Source organism: Rhopilema esculentum, chromosome 20 (assembly GCF_057945365.1).
Source record: "Rhopilema esculentum isolate cy_ngs chromosome 20, ASM5794536v1, whole genome shotgun sequence".
NCBI lineage: Eukaryota > Metazoa > Cnidaria > Scyphozoa > Rhizostomeae > Rhizostomatidae > Rhopilema > Rhopilema esculentum.
Window position 1 is genome coordinate 11,225,777 of NC_142834.1, and position 20,576 is coordinate 11,246,352.

At 35.1% G+C, this 20,576-nt stretch overlaps 4 protein-coding genes across 5 annotated transcripts; 2 read left to right on the forward strand and 2 right to left on the reverse strand.

Moving 5' to 3' along the window:
* Window positions 1–1,137: 1,137 nt before the first annotated feature.
* LOC135687612 (peptidyl-prolyl cis-trans isomerase B) lies at window positions 1,138–4,099 on the forward strand. The gene is made up of 6 exons (XM_065204213.2): window positions 1,138–1,325; window positions 2,087–2,200; window positions 2,446–2,506; window positions 2,746–2,778; window positions 3,128–3,312; window positions 3,875–4,099. Exons 1-6 carry the CDS (start codon window positions 1,158–1,160, stop codon window positions 3,992–3,994), a joined length of 681 nt encoding a protein of 226 aa, XP_065060285.1. The 5' UTR covers window positions 1,138–1,157; the 3' UTR covers window positions 3,995–4,099.
* On the reverse strand, window positions 3,193–12,609 carry LOC135687609 (uncharacterized). 2 transcript variants are annotated; one of them, XM_065204208.2, is made up of 8 exons: window positions 12,403–12,609; window positions 11,355–11,863; window positions 10,892–11,112; window positions 10,087–10,309; window positions 9,814–9,932; window positions 9,314–9,506; window positions 9,085–9,176; window positions 3,193–8,734 (listed from the first exon to the last, which is right to left on the reverse strand). In XM_065204208.2, the coding sequence occupies exons 2-8, from the start codon at window positions 11,803–11,805 to the stop codon at window positions 8,576–8,578; spliced, it is 1,458 nt and encodes a 485-aa protein (XP_065060280.2). In that variant the 5' UTR covers window positions 11,806–11,863; window positions 12,403–12,609; the 3' UTR covers window positions 3,193–8,575. The 2 variants fall into 2 exon arrangements, with proteins under 2 accessions (XP_065060280.2, XP_065060279.2); XM_065204207.2 differs by having other exon boundaries at window positions 12,399–12,608.
* Window positions 5,663–8,040, forward strand: LOC135687616 (NADH dehydrogenase [ubiquinone] 1 alpha subcomplex subunit 13). The gene is made up of 3 exons (XM_065204216.2): window positions 5,663–5,889; window positions 6,192–6,263; window positions 7,810–8,040. The coding sequence occupies exons 1-3, from the start codon at window positions 5,702–5,704 to the stop codon at window positions 7,946–7,948; spliced, it is 399 nt and encodes a 132-aa protein (XP_065060288.2). The 5' UTR covers window positions 5,663–5,701; the 3' UTR covers window positions 7,949–8,040.
* Window positions 12,610–13,433: 824 nt separating the features above from the next.
* Window positions 13,434–17,076, reverse strand: LOC148957862 (uncharacterized). Its single transcript, XM_089114295.1, has 3 exons — window positions 16,779–17,076; window positions 16,109–16,252; window positions 13,434–15,537 (listed from the first exon to the last, which is right to left on the reverse strand). Exons 1-3 carry the CDS (start codon window positions 17,062–17,064, stop codon window positions 14,936–14,938), a joined length of 1,032 nt encoding a protein of 343 aa, XP_088970421.1. The 5' UTR covers window positions 17,065–17,076; the 3' UTR covers window positions 13,434–14,935.
* Between the last annotated feature and the right edge of the window lie 3,500 nt (window positions 17,077–20,576).

The window sequence follows — 20,576 nt, forward strand, 5'->3', positions numbered from 1 at the left end:
GTGGAGTTTGTCAAAAATCAGAATTTCGGCAGTTTGATTGAAATGTACAGAGTCATCTTTGTATTTTGATTGCTTTGCATTGTTTGTTCTAATCAAAAGAACAGCCCCAGTTGAGTATTCAATAAGGTGTATGGAGTTGAATAAAAGAGCTGTATATATTGTTTGTTAGACTACTTAACTTCATTTAGACGCATCAAGGTTACTTGTTTTTCACCAGTGGCGTCGCCACGGGATGGACTGAGGGTGGACATGTCCACCCCAGTTTTCCCAGAAGTCGATTTTCTAATTTCCTGAAATCTGTTGAAAATCTTTGGGGGAGGGGGGGTTGGGATGTGGTTTGATCAGATCGATTTTGATTTTCGCACTTGCAAAAAGACTCCATTACGAAAAAGCTGCTTGAGAAAGTTGCTTTCCGAAAGGTAGAAAAAAGATAAAAATTATAAAACTAAATTACGAAAAAGATAAAAAAATACCAAAAAAGATCTTTCCAAGAGTCAGAAGGGCGTGGCCGAGAAAATTTGTTTTCGTCCACCCCAGTTTTTTTGAGCTGGCGACGCCACTGTTTTTCACGTTTTTTTCCAGTTTATCATTGTAGATTTTCATTGTTTATCTTCATGTGAGAGCATTTGCAGACATTTAGAGATTTTTTCACAAACATGTCACCCAGATACCTTTCCAACTTTGATGTTGATGGTTACAGCGCTTTATCGTTAATGATGTCAAAACAGGATGCTTAACAAGGGGAGGAGCGCAGTGGTTGGGGGCAGAGGACCAGGACTTTAGCCCTCCTAGAGAGCTTCAGCCCCCCGAGAAAATTTGTCGAAAAATTTCAGAGATTCTGTTGTTCTGTCAGAATTTTCAGAGAAATGTTTCCTTTAGCACGCCCCGCTCACTAATAAGAATTCTCCCACTGCACCTCTACTTCCAACCCTTGTAAGCGTTATATCATGCGACCTTTGCAGTCAGCTAACCATTACTTATTTTTCTTTGGGACCTTAGTTTTCAATGATTCGTCACTTTCAAAAATGATGCTACAAATTATGAAAAAAGCAAAATGTGTTTAGGTGGGGCCTGTGGACGACTATTTGTGCAGGGGTAGTCTCATTTTGATAACAAACGTCACTATTTGAAAATGAGGTTAGACTCATCTTTCTTTCATGGCCAAGCTCATAACAAGTTGCTTCCCAAGAAGTCCAAAAATAAAGAAAGCAATGAAGGTTTGTATTGGAGTGGGACTTCTGTTCGGCATCATTGTTGCAGCTCATAATGTATGGGGTGCTGAAGCTGCAAAAAAGAAGCCAAAGGGTCCAAAAGTCACAGAAGTGGTAGGTATAAAGTTTTACTGATTGATTTGGCACAGTTGAGTGTATTGTAGATTTCGTGCATTCGGTTTAAAACAGAATGAAAAGACGAAAATCTAATCTAGATTAGAATGTTAGTAATGATTTGATTAGATTATTACTCAAGATACACATATATGAAATGTCCCCTTTGTATTCCTTGCATATTTATTGTCATAATATGTCTTTTCAATATCAAAGTTTGATTTTTAATATTAAATAAGTTAAAGTAAGCAAGATGTGCAGACCTGCATTACTTTTTATTTCTATGAAGATAATAAATACCACAAATATTTGAAAAAACATCAAAAAAGTTAATTTTTCATTTAGCTCACTTAGCTTAGAAAGAGCAATGAGACATGTTTATTTGGCAAATGAAGTTTTGGAAGTGATTGTTAAGGAAGAAACAGCAAAGCTTGAGTAAAATAACAATGAAATTCTAGAAGAAATTAGAAATTTTGTCACCAATTTCTTAATTGAAGCATTTGTTGCTTTATAACTTGATAATGAAAGCAAAGGATCAACCAAAAACATTTCCTCTTGCATTGCTTTTGATTATCTATATAAGTTTCTGCTAACCTTTCTTCCTTATTAAAGATTTATACTCTGATGAGTGTTGTCTAGAGAAAAATAATTTAAGTATGCTATGTTTTCACTTCTCTGTAGTATCTTCAAATACTGTAAGCTCCCAAGATATTATTACTTAATAACTTAACATTTGAGACAATAAATTGAATTATTTGTAGGTTTACTTTGATGTAGAAATTGGTGGAAAGAAAATAGGTAGAATTGAAATTGGTCTTTTTGGGAAAACTGTGCCAAAAACAGTAAAGAATTTTGTTGCACTTGCCACCCATGAGGTAAGTATTTTAATTTTTGAAGTTTTAGGAATTTTGTGAAATATGAAGAAGGTTTATTTTTTGCCATTATTTGTTCATTCTTTCTCTTTGTTTGTTAGTATATTTCAATACATTTCTCAATACAGCTCAGTAGCAATTTTGACTTCAGTTGTATTTTGTAACAATTTCTGTATGAGAATGTTTACGGAATCATTTTTGTGGATTTTATTAGATCATCTTAAATTTTAGCATGTTTAATTTTTTAGAAAGGATTTGGTTACAAAAAGAGCAAGTTCCACAGAGTTATTAAAGAATTCATGATTCAAGGTGAAAATTTTAACAACAAAATTAGTGTGTTTTCATAAATTGAGTAAAATTTGACATTTTAGTTAAATTTCTAGCATTTTACAAATTTTTAAGCCTAAAATCATACTGTTTTCAGCCATCTTTTATATTGTTAAGTCCTAATGGAAATATTGGCTGTCATGCTTTTTATTTGTTCATGTGCTCAAATGAATTGCATACTTCATGTTTCATTGTGTAATTTTCATTTACTCTTTTTCAAGGTGGTGACTTTACAAACGGTGATGGCACTGGAGGTTAGTGCAGAAGTAATTTTTTTATATGCATTCAATGCATTTTGCTCAGTTTTACAATGTTTTGTCATAAAGTAACCTTAAGTTTTACCCTGTAGTGATTTTGATTGTCTTATGATGAAAGCCAGATCTACAAGAAGTTATTATAAAGGCTATCAATTGGAAAAAGTAATATTGAATGATATCATCTGTTCAACCAAGACAAAAAGTTGCTCACCTTAGGATTTTTTTTCAGAATGCTTGATGGGCAGACCTGTCCGATCTGAACTGTCAAAAGTATTGTTGAGCCATTTTAGGCTATTTCATTTCAAGGAAATAAGCCACTGCTTTAGAATTACATTTTGCATTGCAGGTAAAAGTATTTATGGTGATCGCTTTGAAGATGAGAACTTCAAGTTAAAGCATTTTGGTCCAGGATGGTTAAGTATGGCAAATGCAGGAAAAGATACCAACGGCTCACAATTTTTTATCACCACAGTGAAAACATCATGGCTTGATGGAAAGCATGTTGTGTTCGGAAAGATTATCAAAGGGATGGTAAGGATTGTCAAATTTTAATTGAAATTCATTGGTTTTTAATTTGGTTTTTCTTTGTAAGCCTTGTTGTCTTCAACTAAAAAGCTGTAGAAAGGCATTTATGAACAAGTACATAAAGAGTCAGCCAAAGTGTAAGCCATTGATACATTTAAGGTTATGCTGCATAGTCTGATCATGCTTTGAGTAATAGGGATTATTTGATAGGCATTGTGCATTATGGTTTTGTGAAAGGCATTCTGCCCACATAGATTGCAGTTGTCTGTGTCTTTTTTGAACTGCTTATGGATTGTGGACACCAATTCAGTTGCTCTGTGATTTTGTTGTTTTAGGCCAAACTACTTGTATGCTGAACCAACTACACCCTCCCCAGTGTGCCTGAGTACATCTTTGAGCTAGTCAGATGTCTTCAAAGCTATTAATGTAGCCAAAAAATATGGTTCTACTTCACTCAAAAAACTATTTTTAAAATTATATTGGTTATCAATTTTGTAGATTTGTCACTAGCACAACCACATTAAGTAAAAGTGGGTATCTTACCTGTGAAATATTTTGTTTTTTTCAGGATGTAGTCAAGAAAGTTGAAGATACACCCGTTGAAGGTTCAACTCCAAAAAGTGACTGTGTAATTGCAGATAGTGGGGTGTTGCCCTTAGATAAACCTTTTAATGTTGAGAAGGAATAGCTTAATGAGAAGAGTAAATTAAAAGTTTTATGCAGAGGATAAAGTTGATGATATAATCTTCACCATTCTTCCAATGATGTCAAATATGAGGAGTCTGTTTACTAATTGTCGTTTTATTTATCTCTCTGTTTTTGTTCTCTTCATTATTATTTTAAAGAGTTAACACAGGCACTGACAATACTTATAACCAAATGTAAAAAATGAGAAAGCAGGGGATTGAAGGACACTATACCACATGTAGTAAGAGAGTGTTTGTAAATTCATTTTCTGTGAATCACATCAAGAGTAATTATAATAAGGAATTATACAACATTTGTATAAGTAATCTGAAAAGGAGGTTTTTTTTCAGAAGATCTAGAAAGTAAGGTCATGAAATCTGATGGGGCCTTTGCCTCAACTCTTTTTTCTAATATGGAATGTTTTATCCAATCCTAACCTTGCTCTTGAGGCTAAAATAGCTATTATAAGACAGTGCTAAGGAGAGAGGGTCAAGGAGGTCACTGACCCTGGGGCCCTTGGCTATACGGGCCCATCTATGCTTACTCAATTTAAAAGAAAATTATAAGTAATAATCCCGCCTCTCCATTATAACAAACTGTCAATAATGGAAATAATAATGACAAAAGTATATGAATGAAGTAAGGTAGACGCACTTTGGGTCTTTGACTGCATAAGTTAAGGTTATTTTTGTTATAAGTATAAGAATTTCCCAGCTTTGTGGGCTAAACGAAGTAACGCCAATATTTTTTCTTTATTTTTTTCCTAACAGCATTTATTTCTTGTCAGTAGCGTAGTGGGGGGGGGGGGGGGAATTTTCTGAAATGTATTTTAAGCTTATTTCAAGGGTATCGTCGCGAAAACTTTCTGCTCGCAGGAGAGCCTCAATGTTCAGTAATTTCCCCTTGTTTTGGGATTTGTATAGAAAATTCCTTCACGTTCTTGAGACGTTCCCGATAAAATAGAAACTAAAATGCTAAAGCAATCCAATCCTTAAAAAACTGGATTCTGAAATGCTTCTCGTGGATTTTGCTCCAAGGAGAACGGTCTTGGTTTAAAACTTTTGAATACTGTTTATTATTTTTAGATAGTTAATAACAACTTTGGAAAATCACTTTTTACACGTAGTTCTTCCTTGCCTTACACAAGTCAGGGTATAAACGTCAGTGGAATGGTGAAGGAAATAGACAGTTGTAGAATATGGTCAGCCACAAAACGCTTCATATGACATTGTATAAAGGGAAATTGCCACGTAAAAATGCCATAGCTTTTCCAAACGCATTTCCAAGATGGGTGTTTTCCCAAATTCTTAGGGGTCTGATCAGCACAAATTTTCTCCTCCTTGCCCCATCAATCTTCCAACCCTGGCTACACCACTGCTTTGTATTATCTTTACCTTGAAGTTGAAAACCAAATTTTAAATATGGGCGTTTCCATCATTTACCAGTGACCTGAAGGGTGTGGCACCAAAATTAGTGTCTAACACCCCCCCCCCCCCCCAATCATTGTTGCTTAAATCCGCCCCTGATTACATGCTTGTGAAGAGGGGGCTCAGAATTAGCCTGGTAGTAACAATGTTCTATATCATTGGGTAATCCCGCTGATCTGAAAAAGTATTTTGATCACTGGGTAATCCTCATCCAATGTCCGTCCCACCAAGTTGAAACGAGGCCCTCTTCGGCCTCGTCCTTGCCTGCCTATCTACTCAAAATGGCGACTGCCTTTGGAGGTAAGATTCCGCACAAGCAAGAAATGCCACCGCGAGGTGGTTACCCTGGCATTGAATTTGCCAGGAACCTGCCAAAAAGAGGAGTTTCTGGCTTTGCAATGTTTGTTGGTTGTGGTTTGGTGATGTCTTATGGCTTCTATCGAGTTATCATGACAAATCGAAAACTAAGGTTTGTGGCGTTCGTTCTACCTGGCTTTGGCTTCTTGGTAGACCGTTGAAATTAATTTTGTACAATTTTATTTAGCTGTGTATTATATCTCATAATCGAATAAATTGATAGTAACGATAATCGATAAACCTTGCTTTTTTACCATAAATAATTACCTGTTATATTCTTTTAACGAGGACAAAAATATCATTTTTTTTTAAACTGAAGGCAAGGCAGTAAACATGATTCTTATTCAATTTTTCATTTTTGAAATTTACGTCATTGACTTTTGTACCAATTCGCAAGTATTTTATCAATCTCAGGCAGTTGGAAATAGAAAGATTGGAAGGACGAATAGCCCTGCTTCCCCTTCTGCAAGCAGAACAAGATAGATCGTAAGTTACTTTTTACAAAGTGAAATGATCTATGTTTATATAGAAGACAGTTTCACTTGTGTGTCGGTTGTCAAGTTTAAGGGGTTCTGCACTACCAAAATTCAAAAGTGCAAGGATAGGAAATTTGTGCATGCAGGCAATATATTGAGGGTGCACAGCAAAGTTTCCAGTTCTGCATTTGTCTATGTTCCAGTGATTATAATTTTCATGGATTGGACTGGAAATAAAGAAACTACTAATCTCTAATGGAAAAGTTAGCCTTCCTAAGAACCCTATAAATTGTTAATTTATAAGCTGATCTATGTGTTTATGAGAAAACACATAGAGGCAGACCCTTATTAACTGTCCCAATCTACATTTCCATCCCTGTATAAAGCATTTAAACAGACCATGAAACACTGTGAAAACATTTTGCAAATTCAAATGGAAAATATATACTGAAAAATAGATAAAAACTTCACCTTATTTTGTGGCCAACTTTTTCCAATGACAAGAGTTCATTGCATTCTTACATCAATCCACTTTTTTTAATTTTTCTCCTGACAAAGTTAAGAAAACTTATTGTTAATTCATAAGTTTGAAACCTTTCATCGTCATCAAATTTAAGGTAAAATAAAATTTAAACCCAAATACACTTAACTGATTAAATTAGCTTAGATACGTGTCACACTCTGGTTACCAACAACATATTTCAAACAAATTTTGATGCGACTATAACGGAAGTTTACTGTCTACTGTCTACTGTAAGTAACTTTCAATCTGAGCTACCTTTGGCTAAGTCTTCACTTAACCTTCTTTCTTGCAAATCCCTTCTTACCACTATAGCCCTTTATCATATAAAAAATGTAATAAATTAATGCTGAGAATGATTCTCAATTCAATAAATATAAGGCAAATAACTATTACTGGTCATCTAAAAATTTATTAAAAAATATTCTAAGTTGGATTGCATCTTTCTTTGGATACCATAGTCACATCGGCAGCCATGTTTGAAAAAGCAGGTTTATACATTTGAAGATAAATTATTTTATGTTATGCCAAGTTGTTAGGTTTGTTTGAATTTGGCCATCTGATGACAGAACTAGGCCAAAAGCACAACAATTTTTAACACAGTGGGAAGGTGAAAGTTTCCAGCCTCAAAGTAATCATACTTTATTACATTTGATGTCCATGTATTATTTTTTAGTATTTGTTGGTTAGTTTTGCTATTTTATCAAATAATTTTTTTATGAAAACCTAAACATTTCAAAAATAATACACTTTGGTGGTGTGATTGCTATATCCTACTCAACATTTGCTTCTAAAAATATGTTCATTAAAGAATGTGTGACTACAATAGTGAATGATTGTGATTGGAAATACTGTTATTAAGCATCCACCTTAAAGAAGCCTCAATTAAGTCCCATGTGTTAAATTTTCGTGATGCAAATGAGCCAGTTGATTAAGTTGCAGTTTCTTAAATTTTGTAACAACTTTTGCACTTTTTTTAAGCTTATAACTAAACTTTTATTTTTTCTGATAATAATTTGCTCCTTTGAATTCATAGAATTTTGAAACAATTAAAAGAGAATTATGAAGAAGAGGCACTCATCATGAAAGATGTATCAGGTTGGAAAGTTGGAGAGAGCGTATACCATACAAATAGATGGGTGCCACCAACAACAGCTGAGTTGAAAAAGCCTTAGGACTGTTCAAATTTTATTTTGGTTGTTTGTCTTGTGTTGTTTGTTGATATGTATGCATCAAAGGTTGATTCTTTTGCTTTGTATGAGTTACAGACAGTCCCATTTTTTCCTTTTAGTCTTTTCTACTTAGCTTTTAAGTATTAAGGCATACAGTGTACTTGCAAAATTGCAAACGTTTGATGTTTCAGCTGACAAATTATCCTTGAACAAATATCTTTTCTTGCAAGAAACAGAAAAGTGATTGACACATCCTTTGATTAAAATAAGATAATGAATTCTTTTTAGGTAATAGTGCTTACTAAAAAAACCTTTCTTTTTATTGCCAAATTGGCATTCTACTTTAGCATTCCAACAATGAAATCAAATTTTTCTGACCGAGAAACAAATAAAATTAACATGATTAAAAAAACCTAATGAAAAACACAGAGTTTACAATATTTTTATTGATATATACAAAAATTATTTTTTAAAAGGTTGTACACAGTTACTTCTTTGATAACTTGGTACCTTTTTTAGCAAAATTGTAAGGTACATCGCAACAGATTAAGGTGATGTTTCTGCTTGGTATAAATTTTCTGATTCTTGCTAGTGCCTGCTTTCTTTTACTACAGTTTTTAATGAGATTGGCTAATTTGACAGAGTCCCCAAAGGCACAGAACTTTTTTGTAGCTTTCCTGAGTCACTTGATTTGTCTCTTGATTTTTCCTTTGGTGTGTAGGTGATTCGGTGTGTGGTGTTAAACTCTTGGAAAGATGGATCTGTGATATTTACATTTGAACGTTTCAGCTGAAAACCGGAAAATGAAAAATAGTTTTTAACAAAGTATCCAGATATAGCAGAAAGCCATTTATAAGAATTTATACCAAAAGGAGCTCATTGACTGTGCAATAGATTCCATGAATCTTGCAAATAACAATAAAAACAATAAAAGGCAGGCATGAACATTGCAAATTGACAAGGAAACTATATGTGCAAAAAAATCGATTTCGCAATATAGAAGTTATTCAAATGAAAACAAGGTTATATTTTTCACTTATAAAGTCCCATAAACCAAACATCTTTCATATTGCTCAACTGAGCTGTAAAAAGAGATGTTTTAATTGATATATATTATAGCTGTTTGAATAAATTCTTACCATATTTAATGCAACAGGATTCAACTCTACTTTTGAAGCTCCAACTGTTGGTGTATAGTCAGCCTTGTATGTAGGCAATGAAACAAGGTTTTCTATTGGAAATAAAGAAGTGTACTCAAAATAAATGATTGATCAATTGATCTTCAAATAAGATGATGATGCCAAAAGCAAATGCCAAAATTGTATATTTAACCTGTCTGATAGAAAATGAATTTGATGTATGACTCACTGTAATAATCTGTAGGAATGCTGCTTGAATGGACATTACCAAGTGCTTTCACACACTTGGTCTTCACTTCCTTGAAATTTTCATCCATTGTTGTTTCATAGGAGTTTAATTGGTTGTCTCCTCCAAGATGAATATTTGATGCTGTTCGTAACTGTGATCCATCAATTTTGGGGTTACAGAAATCAGAAGGGGGCTAAAAAAGGATATTAATGTTAAATTTTATTGTTGAAAATAATGCAATACAAAGCAAGCATTAGATAGAACCTACTAAGTCAGGATGCAATCATTTCTTTGTGCTCTTACTTTTTATCTACAATCCCATCATCCACCATGTGGAAGATTAACATATAATAGTGCTGTACAAAAGATATATTTTTCCTTTTCAAAATCATCAAATGAGGCTTTCAGTTGATAAAAAGCTTAAAAAGTAAAAAGCTTGGAATTAGCTCAACTTTCATATTATGTAGAATACATTTGGTGGGAAATATCCCAAAACTTACAGGTCTAAATTGGCTTAAATTTGTTGTTGTGCTAAATCTTTCCTGATTCTTGAAATAGTCATTATCCCCTTCAGGCAAATGACTTTTACTCATATTAACTTTGGCATTTCTTGTTCTTCCTGAAATAATAGAAGAATATATTATTTGAAAGGATTCAGATCAATTAGGAAAATACAACAATAAAGATGATGATGCATAATGTATAGCAATTGGCTTGCAGCTTCAAAAAAATCAAATAAAACAGAACAAGAAATTATATTTATTGAGCTCTACCTTCTCCTGCAAATTCTTGAAATGAATTTTGGATAGTGGTTTGAAAAGAATCAAGTCGTTTGTCACCCATCTTGAAACTTGTTGATTGCAATTTCTTCAATGCCTGGCTTCTTTCTGATGAGTTCCTTTGTTCTATTTTCTGTTCAGTGAAGTCCTCTTGTTGTGTCGATAAAGGGTAGGTACATTTTGCCCTATCTCCTTGAGGGATATGTGTAGCAGGATACTGTGAAAAGAAGAGCAACAGGAGTTTAAGGACACCAAACTGATTAAAAGTTGGTAAACCAAACTTTTTCTAAATCAGTGGCATCAATCTGCTGCTTTTAAACCCCACAGGCTTCTCAATACATTTAAATAAAATTGAAGTCCGATCTCGCAAAACTTTTACAACATCAAATTACCAAACTACTGCCCAGATGGAAAAAATTAATTTTGTTTTGTTGAAATTAGGAAATTTTATGTATTTACACAAAATGTTTATAAAGCTATATCATTGTTACATCAGGTTTTTGATAAAAAAACCTCGGAATCCATAAAACCTTGTTAGTTGCTTACCCAAAAGAAAATATCCAAAACATTCCATAAGGCAATTCAAGGACCTATGAAATACAACTCTTCCTATCATTATGCTTTTCACACAATCCAATTGATAAACAGGGTATTTGTGGTCAAAAAGAAGAAATTATATGCAAATTCGATTAACAGTTATGAATTGAATAGCAACTCCATCAATTATTTGGATCACAAACTTGGTTAAATAATCTGTTAAAACTGCTATACAATAACCAAGTAAATTATGATTTCTCACCCTTATTGATTCATCAACTCTAATCTGCTTTCCATATTTTGCTGGAAAATATTCCTTTGTAGTTGTACCATACAATAGATCGTTATGAATTCTCACATCTCCCTTTATAGTTGGGGGTCCATCAGTTGCTGCTTTATGTTTGATTGGTTCAAGTTTAGTACCAAATGGAATAAAGTTTGCTTTGTAACAAGACTCTCTCCATCCAACTTTTTCTTTATCACCTGAAAGTAATAAAATGACATCTAACACCATAGAAAATTATCTGTTGAAGCATTCAGAATAACGGTTTTAACTATATGCAGATATGAAACAAAATTGAGATAGAAACACACGTATGATTACATAAATGTTTAAATGCCAGTTCACATCTATGACTTTTATTTTAGGGTAAGGAGCAGTTAACTTGTGAGAAAATTTGAAAATAAATTGATAATGTGACAAAATCATAAAACCATCCAAATACCTTGTGGTATGTGGCTTTTAGTCCAGTCCTTTATTGATGAAACATTTCTTGCATCTTTGAGAGACTTTTCATAATAATAATCATCATGGGTTGTTTTAAATGATTTTATCTTTTCATCTGCATCCATTTTAAAGTTGGTTGTTGACAAAGCATAAGGCATATTCTGATAGCTTGTTTTTGAGAGCTGTTTTGGGCCATAATGATCTCTTGTCACAGATAGATGATGATCTCTTACTCTAGGGTCACTGTGCATTATTTCAGCAGGGGGCAGTTGCTTTGTTTTCTCCTTTTCGTGCAATGGCTGGGGAGGATAATCAGCTTTGAATGTGCTCTTATAAGCAGCAGCATTTCTGCTTGCAAGCCACTTGGGTTCATGGCCAATTTTGAAATGAGAATTTGCAAGAAATTCTGTACCATGCTTTGGGGTTTGTATCTTATGTTCTATATCCATTATGTGGCTTGGGTCAACCAGACTGTTTTCAGTTACTCAACTCTTTTCAATGTGGTTTCTGAAAGAATAAATAAATTTTAGGAATTAAAGTCAGAGTCTACAACTCAAAATCGACTTTTACCAAAGCCAAGTTGATCTTGATACAACATGTTTAGTTTTACTGAAATTCACATTTCTATGCTTTAAAAAGTATGTGGTTTTTTAAAGACCATGTTTGTCATCTTAGGTACAGTTCAGTTCAGTTCATTTTTATTTTAAAATCTATTACATACAAAGGCCATTAAAATAATACAGTAAACTAACTAGTTACAATAGATTACAAAGTTATCAGATTAATAAGGATATTTGTATGCAAGGAATTTCTTGAAGGTACTGTGTGCTGTTACCAAAATCCTAGTATCTTTATGAGCAACCAGCAAAAAACAACAACAATTATTTTATCCACAAAAAGTCCTTTTTTAAAAACTCGAATCTGTAGTGCAAGCCTTGTTTTTTTACCTAAGAAAAACTTCTTCGAGGTTCCAAAACCATAAATCTTGAAGGTTGCCGTATAAAACATACACAAAGCTTTCTGCAACTTGTTAAAAACATACCTACTATTCACAAATCCAACTGATATATTTGTCATCTTTTTGTGTTTAAAAAAGCATTATTCGATCATTCCTTCCTAAAATCGCTGTCGTCGATAACTCGTGTCTTTGAAAATAAATGTAGGCCATTATTTGGTTGCAGTGTGAGTACGGTCCCCATAGTAATGCGCCTACAGGCTGTCACAGAAAACCACGCATCGCCAATCTTTTGAAAAAAGGAAATTTGTTTGCGGAAAATCCGACTTCTGTGGCTACACTCCTTTTTAAAGAACACTATAGAATTTTTCCAGCCTCGAAATTCTTAAGAAATATTTGTTTCGAGTCTGCATATGTTCTATACGCCTTTTGGAAAAAATCGATGTATTTCCGTTCTGAAAGAATAAACGTTGAAAAAATAAACAACTCCTGAAAATTCGGACACAAATATGCGAGCAGTGGCTGAGCAATATTCTTAAAAAATTTTTAAAAATTGGATGTTTCTGAGCCTGAATATTCTTTTAAACAATATCCTTATAAAAGTACTGTGCGTTTTACTTAGAAATCAGTGGCGAAAATGGTGAGGGTGTGGAGAGAGAAAGGGCAGTAGTCCATCAGATTTTGCCAGTTAAAGCACTGTTTTGGGCCTTTGGAGGTAATTTTGTAGATATTCTAAATTGAAAGAGTAATAACTAACTATATTAATGGAATAATTAGAAGTTTGCTGCAGTGTGTTACCCAAATGTCAAATATTGTCACCTAACCTGTCTATCTGTAAAGGATTTTTTTTAAAAAAAGAAGTAAATTTTTTGTTTGAGTTTAGAAATTATTTAAAGGGCACATGCGTTGCTATATGCATAGCACATGTTCAATGTATTTTTGAGAATTTGTTTTCATTTGCCCTTTTTATGAGCATTTTGGCCAGAGTCGCCCATTCGTCTGACCTTTTGTAAATCCAACCTGGCCATCCTGAAGAGGAGAGGAGGAATCGTGCATTTAATGTTTTCTCGTTTTCGACCAATCAGCGATCGTTTTCCTCTCATGATGTTTATCGCATGGTAATCAATGTAGACAAACTCACAAACACAGACCTATGTCGTAGTAGATCCGTAGCGTTTGTTGTAGCGTTTTTTAAAAAAAGTAACAAGACACGCTTCCAAAAGTAACAAGACACGATAAGTCATTTGATAAAATGCAAGTAATTGATTCTAGTTAAGTCGAAATGGTATCAGATTTTGCAAAGTAGACGTTCTTTAAAGGCTCTTGCACAACCGGCATGCTTTGCAACTATAACTTTAAACTGCCCTAATATCGTACTGCATGATAATACAATACACAGTCAAATTCTCTTTGCGTGAAAAGAGAGCTACTGCTAAGCATGCCGGTCGCGCGTTTAATACAACTACTGTAACGTAAACCCAACTTAAATAACGCGTTGTCGTGCGTGGCCATGTTGTCGTTCATCATGACAGCACGTGACAGAAGGGAACAATCTAGTAAAAGACGATGTAAAATCGAGCTTGCTTGCCCGATGATCTTGAAAATTTCCTCGTTAGATATTGTGGTGCATTCGATATAGGTTGCCAGTACTTGACAGAAAGTGTAATCTAGAAGATATTTAATGTGATTTTTACAGGTTCAGTGTCAGATGTGAAATCTTAATGTCAGATTTGGAGTGCAGTAAAAAGCTTATAAAACAAAATTTAAATTGTTTCAGCAAATAAAAAGAAAAAAATTGTTAATTGGAGACACAGGTGGCCAATGGATACAATTAAAAGGTGAGGTCCCCTGCAAAGAAATGAGGCATATATTTTTCGCGATAGTGCCCTTTAGGTTGGCTCAAAATACATTTCATAAAATTTCTTGCAGTTATTCTCTTGCCCTGTCAATACATATTTCAAGTCTAGCTATAGGTGTGGGGACGATGTTGAATCGTCTGGCAGAATCTAGCCACATCTATTGGAAGGATGATAAACGAAGTCTTTGAAAAGTTCTTTTGCGTAAAGCCCAGGGAATCATAAAATTATCTGTAAAATAACGAAGCCTTCTGGTTTCAAGTCGAGTTTGGACTTTTAGCTTTTCAAGACCCATGTATCCTCATTCTGCCTTTCTATGCAAAGCTTTTGGCTGCCATTGAATTCAAGATATAGAGAAGACCATCCTAAAAACAGAGTTAGTAATGATCTCCACAGTTTGTATGCAGACTTATTTCAAGTCACAAGGATACTGGTCATTCTCCCTGTGTTGTTGTTTTATGTGGATGAGCACACAGTAAGGTGAAAATTGTAAATAACTATAAAAACTACTTTGTCATAAGAAAGACTGGAAAATCTTTTTAAAATAGCAGTGAGACTTTGCAGCCAAATTGAACTTGAGCAAGAAGCAAAATTTTCAAGGTTGCTAATTATCGTAATTTTCCTTTGTATAACCTGTTTTTTTCAAAAGTTTTGTATAATCTCTCTATCAACATTCCGACTTGTGGTCCCTTACATTGTCGTATGTCGCAATGCATGAATTCATTATTAATAAGGGCATGGTCACAAAAAGTATAATTGTTTCTTTCTTTAGATCACCAGTCCTTCCAATGTTACGGTGCTGCCTGACGTCGTCTGTGGTTCAAGTTTGCAACATCTGTATATGAATTTCCATTGACCATGTGGTGGTGGGCTTCGGTATAGACTGAACTGTGAAAGTGCGTATCCATCGTCGCACATAACTCTCTGCGATGCAAGGTTAATAACGTGTAAATCTCCTTCACTTGTATATGCAGTCTCCTTTTCCAGACACTGTATCGAGGTTTTCCATTTTGGATCTGTCACATCACAACACGTGTAGGCATACCTTATTTTGCTGACAGCTGCGTCTCGCTGCAGAATGAAATCTTGTAGAAAGCCTGATTCACCACAGTCCGGGCTCTGTCTGTCCAAGAAGACGGGAAGGGCTTTTTCATATATACCCCAGGGCGTTGTCTTGCTCGTCATGTTACAAATCACATTTTGCAAATTGCAGCAAGTGAATTGGTATTTAATGTTAGACCCATCTTGCTTAAGCCGAAAGCGCTTCAAGAAAGAAATTCGGTTGCACTTCACGTGATGATCGAGTAGAGAAAACAAGTTGGTGTCGTGTGGGCTCAAAGGCGTGCTGATGTTGTTGCAACCTGCGAAACCTGATAGACAAAATTGTGAAATTTGCTGGAATATGACAAACTGCAGAAGTCTTTGAGTATAGAGTGGATATATATATGAAATAAATACATCAGTCAATGGAGCAAGGTCCCATTGTTGAAGGGGTTATTAAAGTCGAGACCAAGTCTTGTTTGACTTTTCTTGGGATTTGGATACGTTTTTCAGAAAAAGAATGATTCAAATGATCCTAGCTAGCTGCTAGACTCTTGCAAAAATACAGTTAGAGATACAAAAACTCAATTTCTTTGTTTAGTATGAAGTCCCTTGATATTCTTGTAAACAACAATGACTGATGAGACAGCATTACTATCCTATTTTGTTGAAGTTTATCAACTGCTTGGCACCTCTTTGCAAACGAGACAACTCTTTTTACCTCGATCTAATTGTATTTTCCACAACTAATGGTAACCAGATGATGTCGTATTTATGCAATCCGCATAATAAATCAAACGTTTAGTTTATCTCGGCAAAAAAATTGATTGTTACACTCTGTATAGATTGACATTGACTACGTTGTAAAGACTCACTACACTACTGGTTAAACAAGTTTACCTGGGCAACCAATATCATTACATATCTCTGTTTTGCTGCTTGCACCAGGGCAAGAACCAAATTCATCGAGGCAACGTCGCGTTCGGGTCTGCAGTCCCCCATCACATTCTTTGCTGCACACACCCTCACTCCATGCGCTCCAACCTAAGCGAAGAGAAACATAGATCACGGAACCTTTGCATAAAAAGAGAATGTCGTTATCAGATGTAACTTTATCTTTACTAGGGAATGCAGTAGCGTTGAGAAATATTGATATCTAAACGACAAAGAGGACGCTCTTTTCTATTCTATTGAAAAAGTTAATTATGCAGAGCAAACCATTCAAAACCTTGGAATTAAAATATTATTTCACTGTCCTTTCCTAGTATTGCTATAGAAGTATCCTATACTTGAAAATAAAACCTTCAAATTCAAAACCTTCAAAACCTTGAAATTAAAATATTATTTCACTGTCCTTTCCTAGTATGTTTAGAGGAGTATCCTATACTTGTTCATGTTGAAGAAGCTTTAAAGCTTAGATTCCAGCCAGTTACATAAGGTTGATAGAACGAAGAATAACACGTTGGGCACCTTTTGACCGAAAGAGAGTAACCGTTAAAGCAACAGGCATGCATTTCAACAAACATTTCTCAAACAAAATTGCACTTGGGCAAAAAAATAGAAAACACACCTCGAGTTGCGATAGTCATCTTTTCATAAATGACATCATAATCGGATTCTTTCTTCATTTCATCTTTGCTACTGATAAGCGTAAATCCTTTGCTGTTTTTCACCTTAACAACATGAGTGCACTTGTCAATTCTATTGCATTCAAAGAACTTCTTCTCCATAAACAATCCTCTGTTTTCATCTTTCTCTTCATTTCCAAGAGTTTTGAAGTAGAATCGACTAGTATCTGTTTCGCAAACGATGTACCATAGCAAAATGCTTAGGGTTGCCACATTGAGAGAAAGCATTTTGGTGAAAGTCCTGAATCGACAAGTTTCTTTTAATCTAAGATATGTTTCTTGGCTTGAAATGGTTGGTCTCTTGACAAATAGAAAACAAGCTTGGAAAAATGAAGTATTTCCATATAGAAATTCTGAATCAGTTTGTCCTTATTCTGCAATTGGAATGCTAATGCAAACATCTACCCAGCAGTTAGCTCCAAATTGGTGCAATGATGGCACCTGTTTTGAATATTGGGTGACATCGGGGAGAATGAATTGCATCTTGAACGTAATTTTCATTAATTGGGCATCCAATTAAAGAAAAACCGCAGAATAAATGGCTGATAAAAAGTGCCAGCAATATATGATTCATAATTTTCCGAAAGCTTTTTGAATAAGCTGAACAGCTTGAAGCAGGAACCCACCATTTTTATTGTACCATATTTTGTCCTTCCTTTTAGTTGTTTTTTTTTCTAAATTTGTATTTCATTATAGCCCAGAGATTGTTCAGCCATTTCTTTTTAGCTTAAGTTCACGTCATGCATGTGGCCGCTTCACTTCATTTTTGGAGAACACGCGTGGTCATATTGAAAGATCCTAGGTCTAGTAGTTGCCTGATGATCGCATTAAGCGTGATCTCGGAGCGTGATCTCGGAGCGTGATCTCAGAGTAGCAGCTTAGAACCGTACACCAATTAGCGTGTACAGCTCCAGTGGCGGATTTAAAGGGGGGCAACTAAGGGCAGTTGCCCCTCCCAAACCGATTTGAAGCAAGTCTAGCGCCCTTTTTTAGAAATTGTGCGCCCCTTTTGAAGAATGAGAATCAGGCGACAAAGGTTTCTGAGACTTGAAGGTTAATTTACTTCAAGGATTACCTCAAAGTATACAACAATTATTATGAAAATTTTCCTTATAAAGTGAATCGAGAGTCTTCTATCAGTAGAAAGAGTCTGAAATTGTTGTATGCAGCCGTACACTCGTCACCAATTTCTGAACATTTTTCAGTGCCCCCACTACTTACTGCCCCTCCTTCAAATTTTCTCTGGATCCGCCCCTGTACAGCTCTGCCTATACGGCATCAAGCACTTTATGAAAGACCAGTAAAGAGTTATTGTCATTTGGTCTAGCATTATATTGCTGAAACCAATAGAACAATGATCGATAACAATCGAGAGTTGTTTCACTCTCGCCCTTCCTACTAGTTACGCAAATTAGCTGGGCTTCACAGGGTCCACCACTCCTTCGCCGCAACTCTGTGGCCCCGCTCTAGAACCGTATGTGTTAATAAAGTATTTTTAAATTAAGCTAAATTACTCAATTACTATTACAAACATTTACTATCTGCCGAAAATTTGCTGCTAACCTTGGATATTGTAGAAATGATGGTCAAGGTTTGTGACCCTTCATTGGTTGTGATGTCCATTAAAACCATAGACCTAGATGGTTTGAGAAGGGGTTTATTTTGCGGTACATAGAAACACATACTCAGAAAACCCTTTGTAAAAACTTTTGAGAAACCAATATGCCATTCTCTAACCTCCTATCTTTTTCATCTAAATTACTAAATCCCAAATTACTAAATTAAATGTGGCCTTTGCTATCTGGTGACTCAGTAGTCAGTTAGTTAGCAAGTATTGTACCTTGTCACTTCTAAAGCATTCGATAGGGTGTGGCATGGTAGTTCCCTATAACCTAACAAGTGTGGTATCTCTGGATATCGTGTCAAGACTTTCTAGAGAATCTAACTGTGCTGATCGGTTTAGGCCCGGTGTTCTTTATTGTCTGTATTGATGGGCTAACTTTGCACTTGAGATGCAATGTTAAGCTTTTTACTGTTGATACCTAGCTTTTCACGATGGTACAGAACCCCACAATAAAATACAGCCGTCAATGACATGACCATGAAGTTGTTATGATATGGCATATTGCTCGTGCACGGGCTAAAAATTCTTGGAGCGAAGAACCTGTTTTTGACTTGTGCGATATACTTCCTAAGAATCTACAGCTACATCATTGGATCTTGCCAGTTCTTTCTGCTCGTGCGTTCAAAATTTAAGATTTAGAAACAATTGAGACTGTTCTGGTGGACTGTAAAAGCCATCCCACAGAGTTAAAGTGTGAAGAAACGAAAACCACTGACACCTCAAACAATTGGCTGGAGAATTTTAGGCTAATGTGGGGCAGACAATAATGGTCAAGAATTGATCGGATTAGGAGTCGAAGCAACCTAATTTTTAAGCAGAGAAATCAGAACGAGCGTATAGCACCCGCAGTTTAATGGTTGAATCTTTCGGCAAGAAAGGAATAAAAACTATCATGAATTTATGCATCAAAAATGTATTGTAAAGAAAAATAGTTAGAAGAGTCACTATTAAGGTCCTTCTAAAAAGTAGGAATTCCTTTAAGTTATAATGAAATAAGCTAATCAAAAGTAAGTGCATCAAATATTGTGCTTGAAATTCTTGATAGATTGCTAAAGTATAAAGTAAAAGTGATCTCTGGTGAAGATCAGTTTTGCTTTTCGGAACAAATAGGAACAAAAAAGGCATAGCAGTAATGCGTAATCTACCAGAAAAAGAGTAATGAACATGGAATCAGAAATCTACGCTTTTTATAGATTATTCGATCGAGTAAGGTGGGACAAATGTTTGGAAGTCCTAAAACAAACTGGTATTGATTGGTGCGATAGCAAATGATTAGTTAGCTTTACATGCACAAGGGCGTCGGCGAATCGGATTGGAAACAGAAACAAAAGACAGAAACAGAGATAATTGCAGAAGTGTAAGACAAGACTTCCTTGGTTTCCCCTTTTTGCTCAACAACTACACTAAGGCCATGGTCAGAGAATGACTGCTCTAGATTTACTCCATGAGCCTCTGTTTTGCTACTGCCTCAGTTGACGGACGCTAGCAAAACAGAGGCTAATGGAGTTAGTCTTTGGCTTCACTTCATTAGTTGTGGTGTCAAGGTCTATTAATAAAAAATGATCGTTAGCAAAAAGCGCCTTGGGCTCACTAACTCTTGTTCTATTTGGAGCCGTAGGGCCATATCTACACAAACAATTTTACCTTGACAATATCTCCTTGTAAAGTTATCTTTATTCCTGTATCCTTAGTCAAAATGGGAAATTTGGCAATATATTAATTGACATTTTCAAAATAATATTGAGTATATTTTCAAAAAACTGACTTGGCCTTTTTTGAACATATACACTTGTCCGGTAAAATACTGTCGATTGCAAAACCTGCTTGCGTAGACAACCTGGCGCCAAATTTTTCGTGCGGCTTTTCGGTCACGCGTGTGACAGAGACACCCACACATCGAAATTTTGGTCTATTTCTTATGGGAAGGTCAGCTGCATCCTATAATAAAACTGGTCACGGGAAGGTCAATGTCATTTATGACAAGTTCATCTTTCATTTTTAAATCTAGATGAGCAAAACTGGAAGAACGAAACAAAAAGCCAATCTAATTTTTCAAAACATATTTTAATGTGCAATTGTTGCCCTGCATCTATTTTTTGATTGCTTACTTAAATAA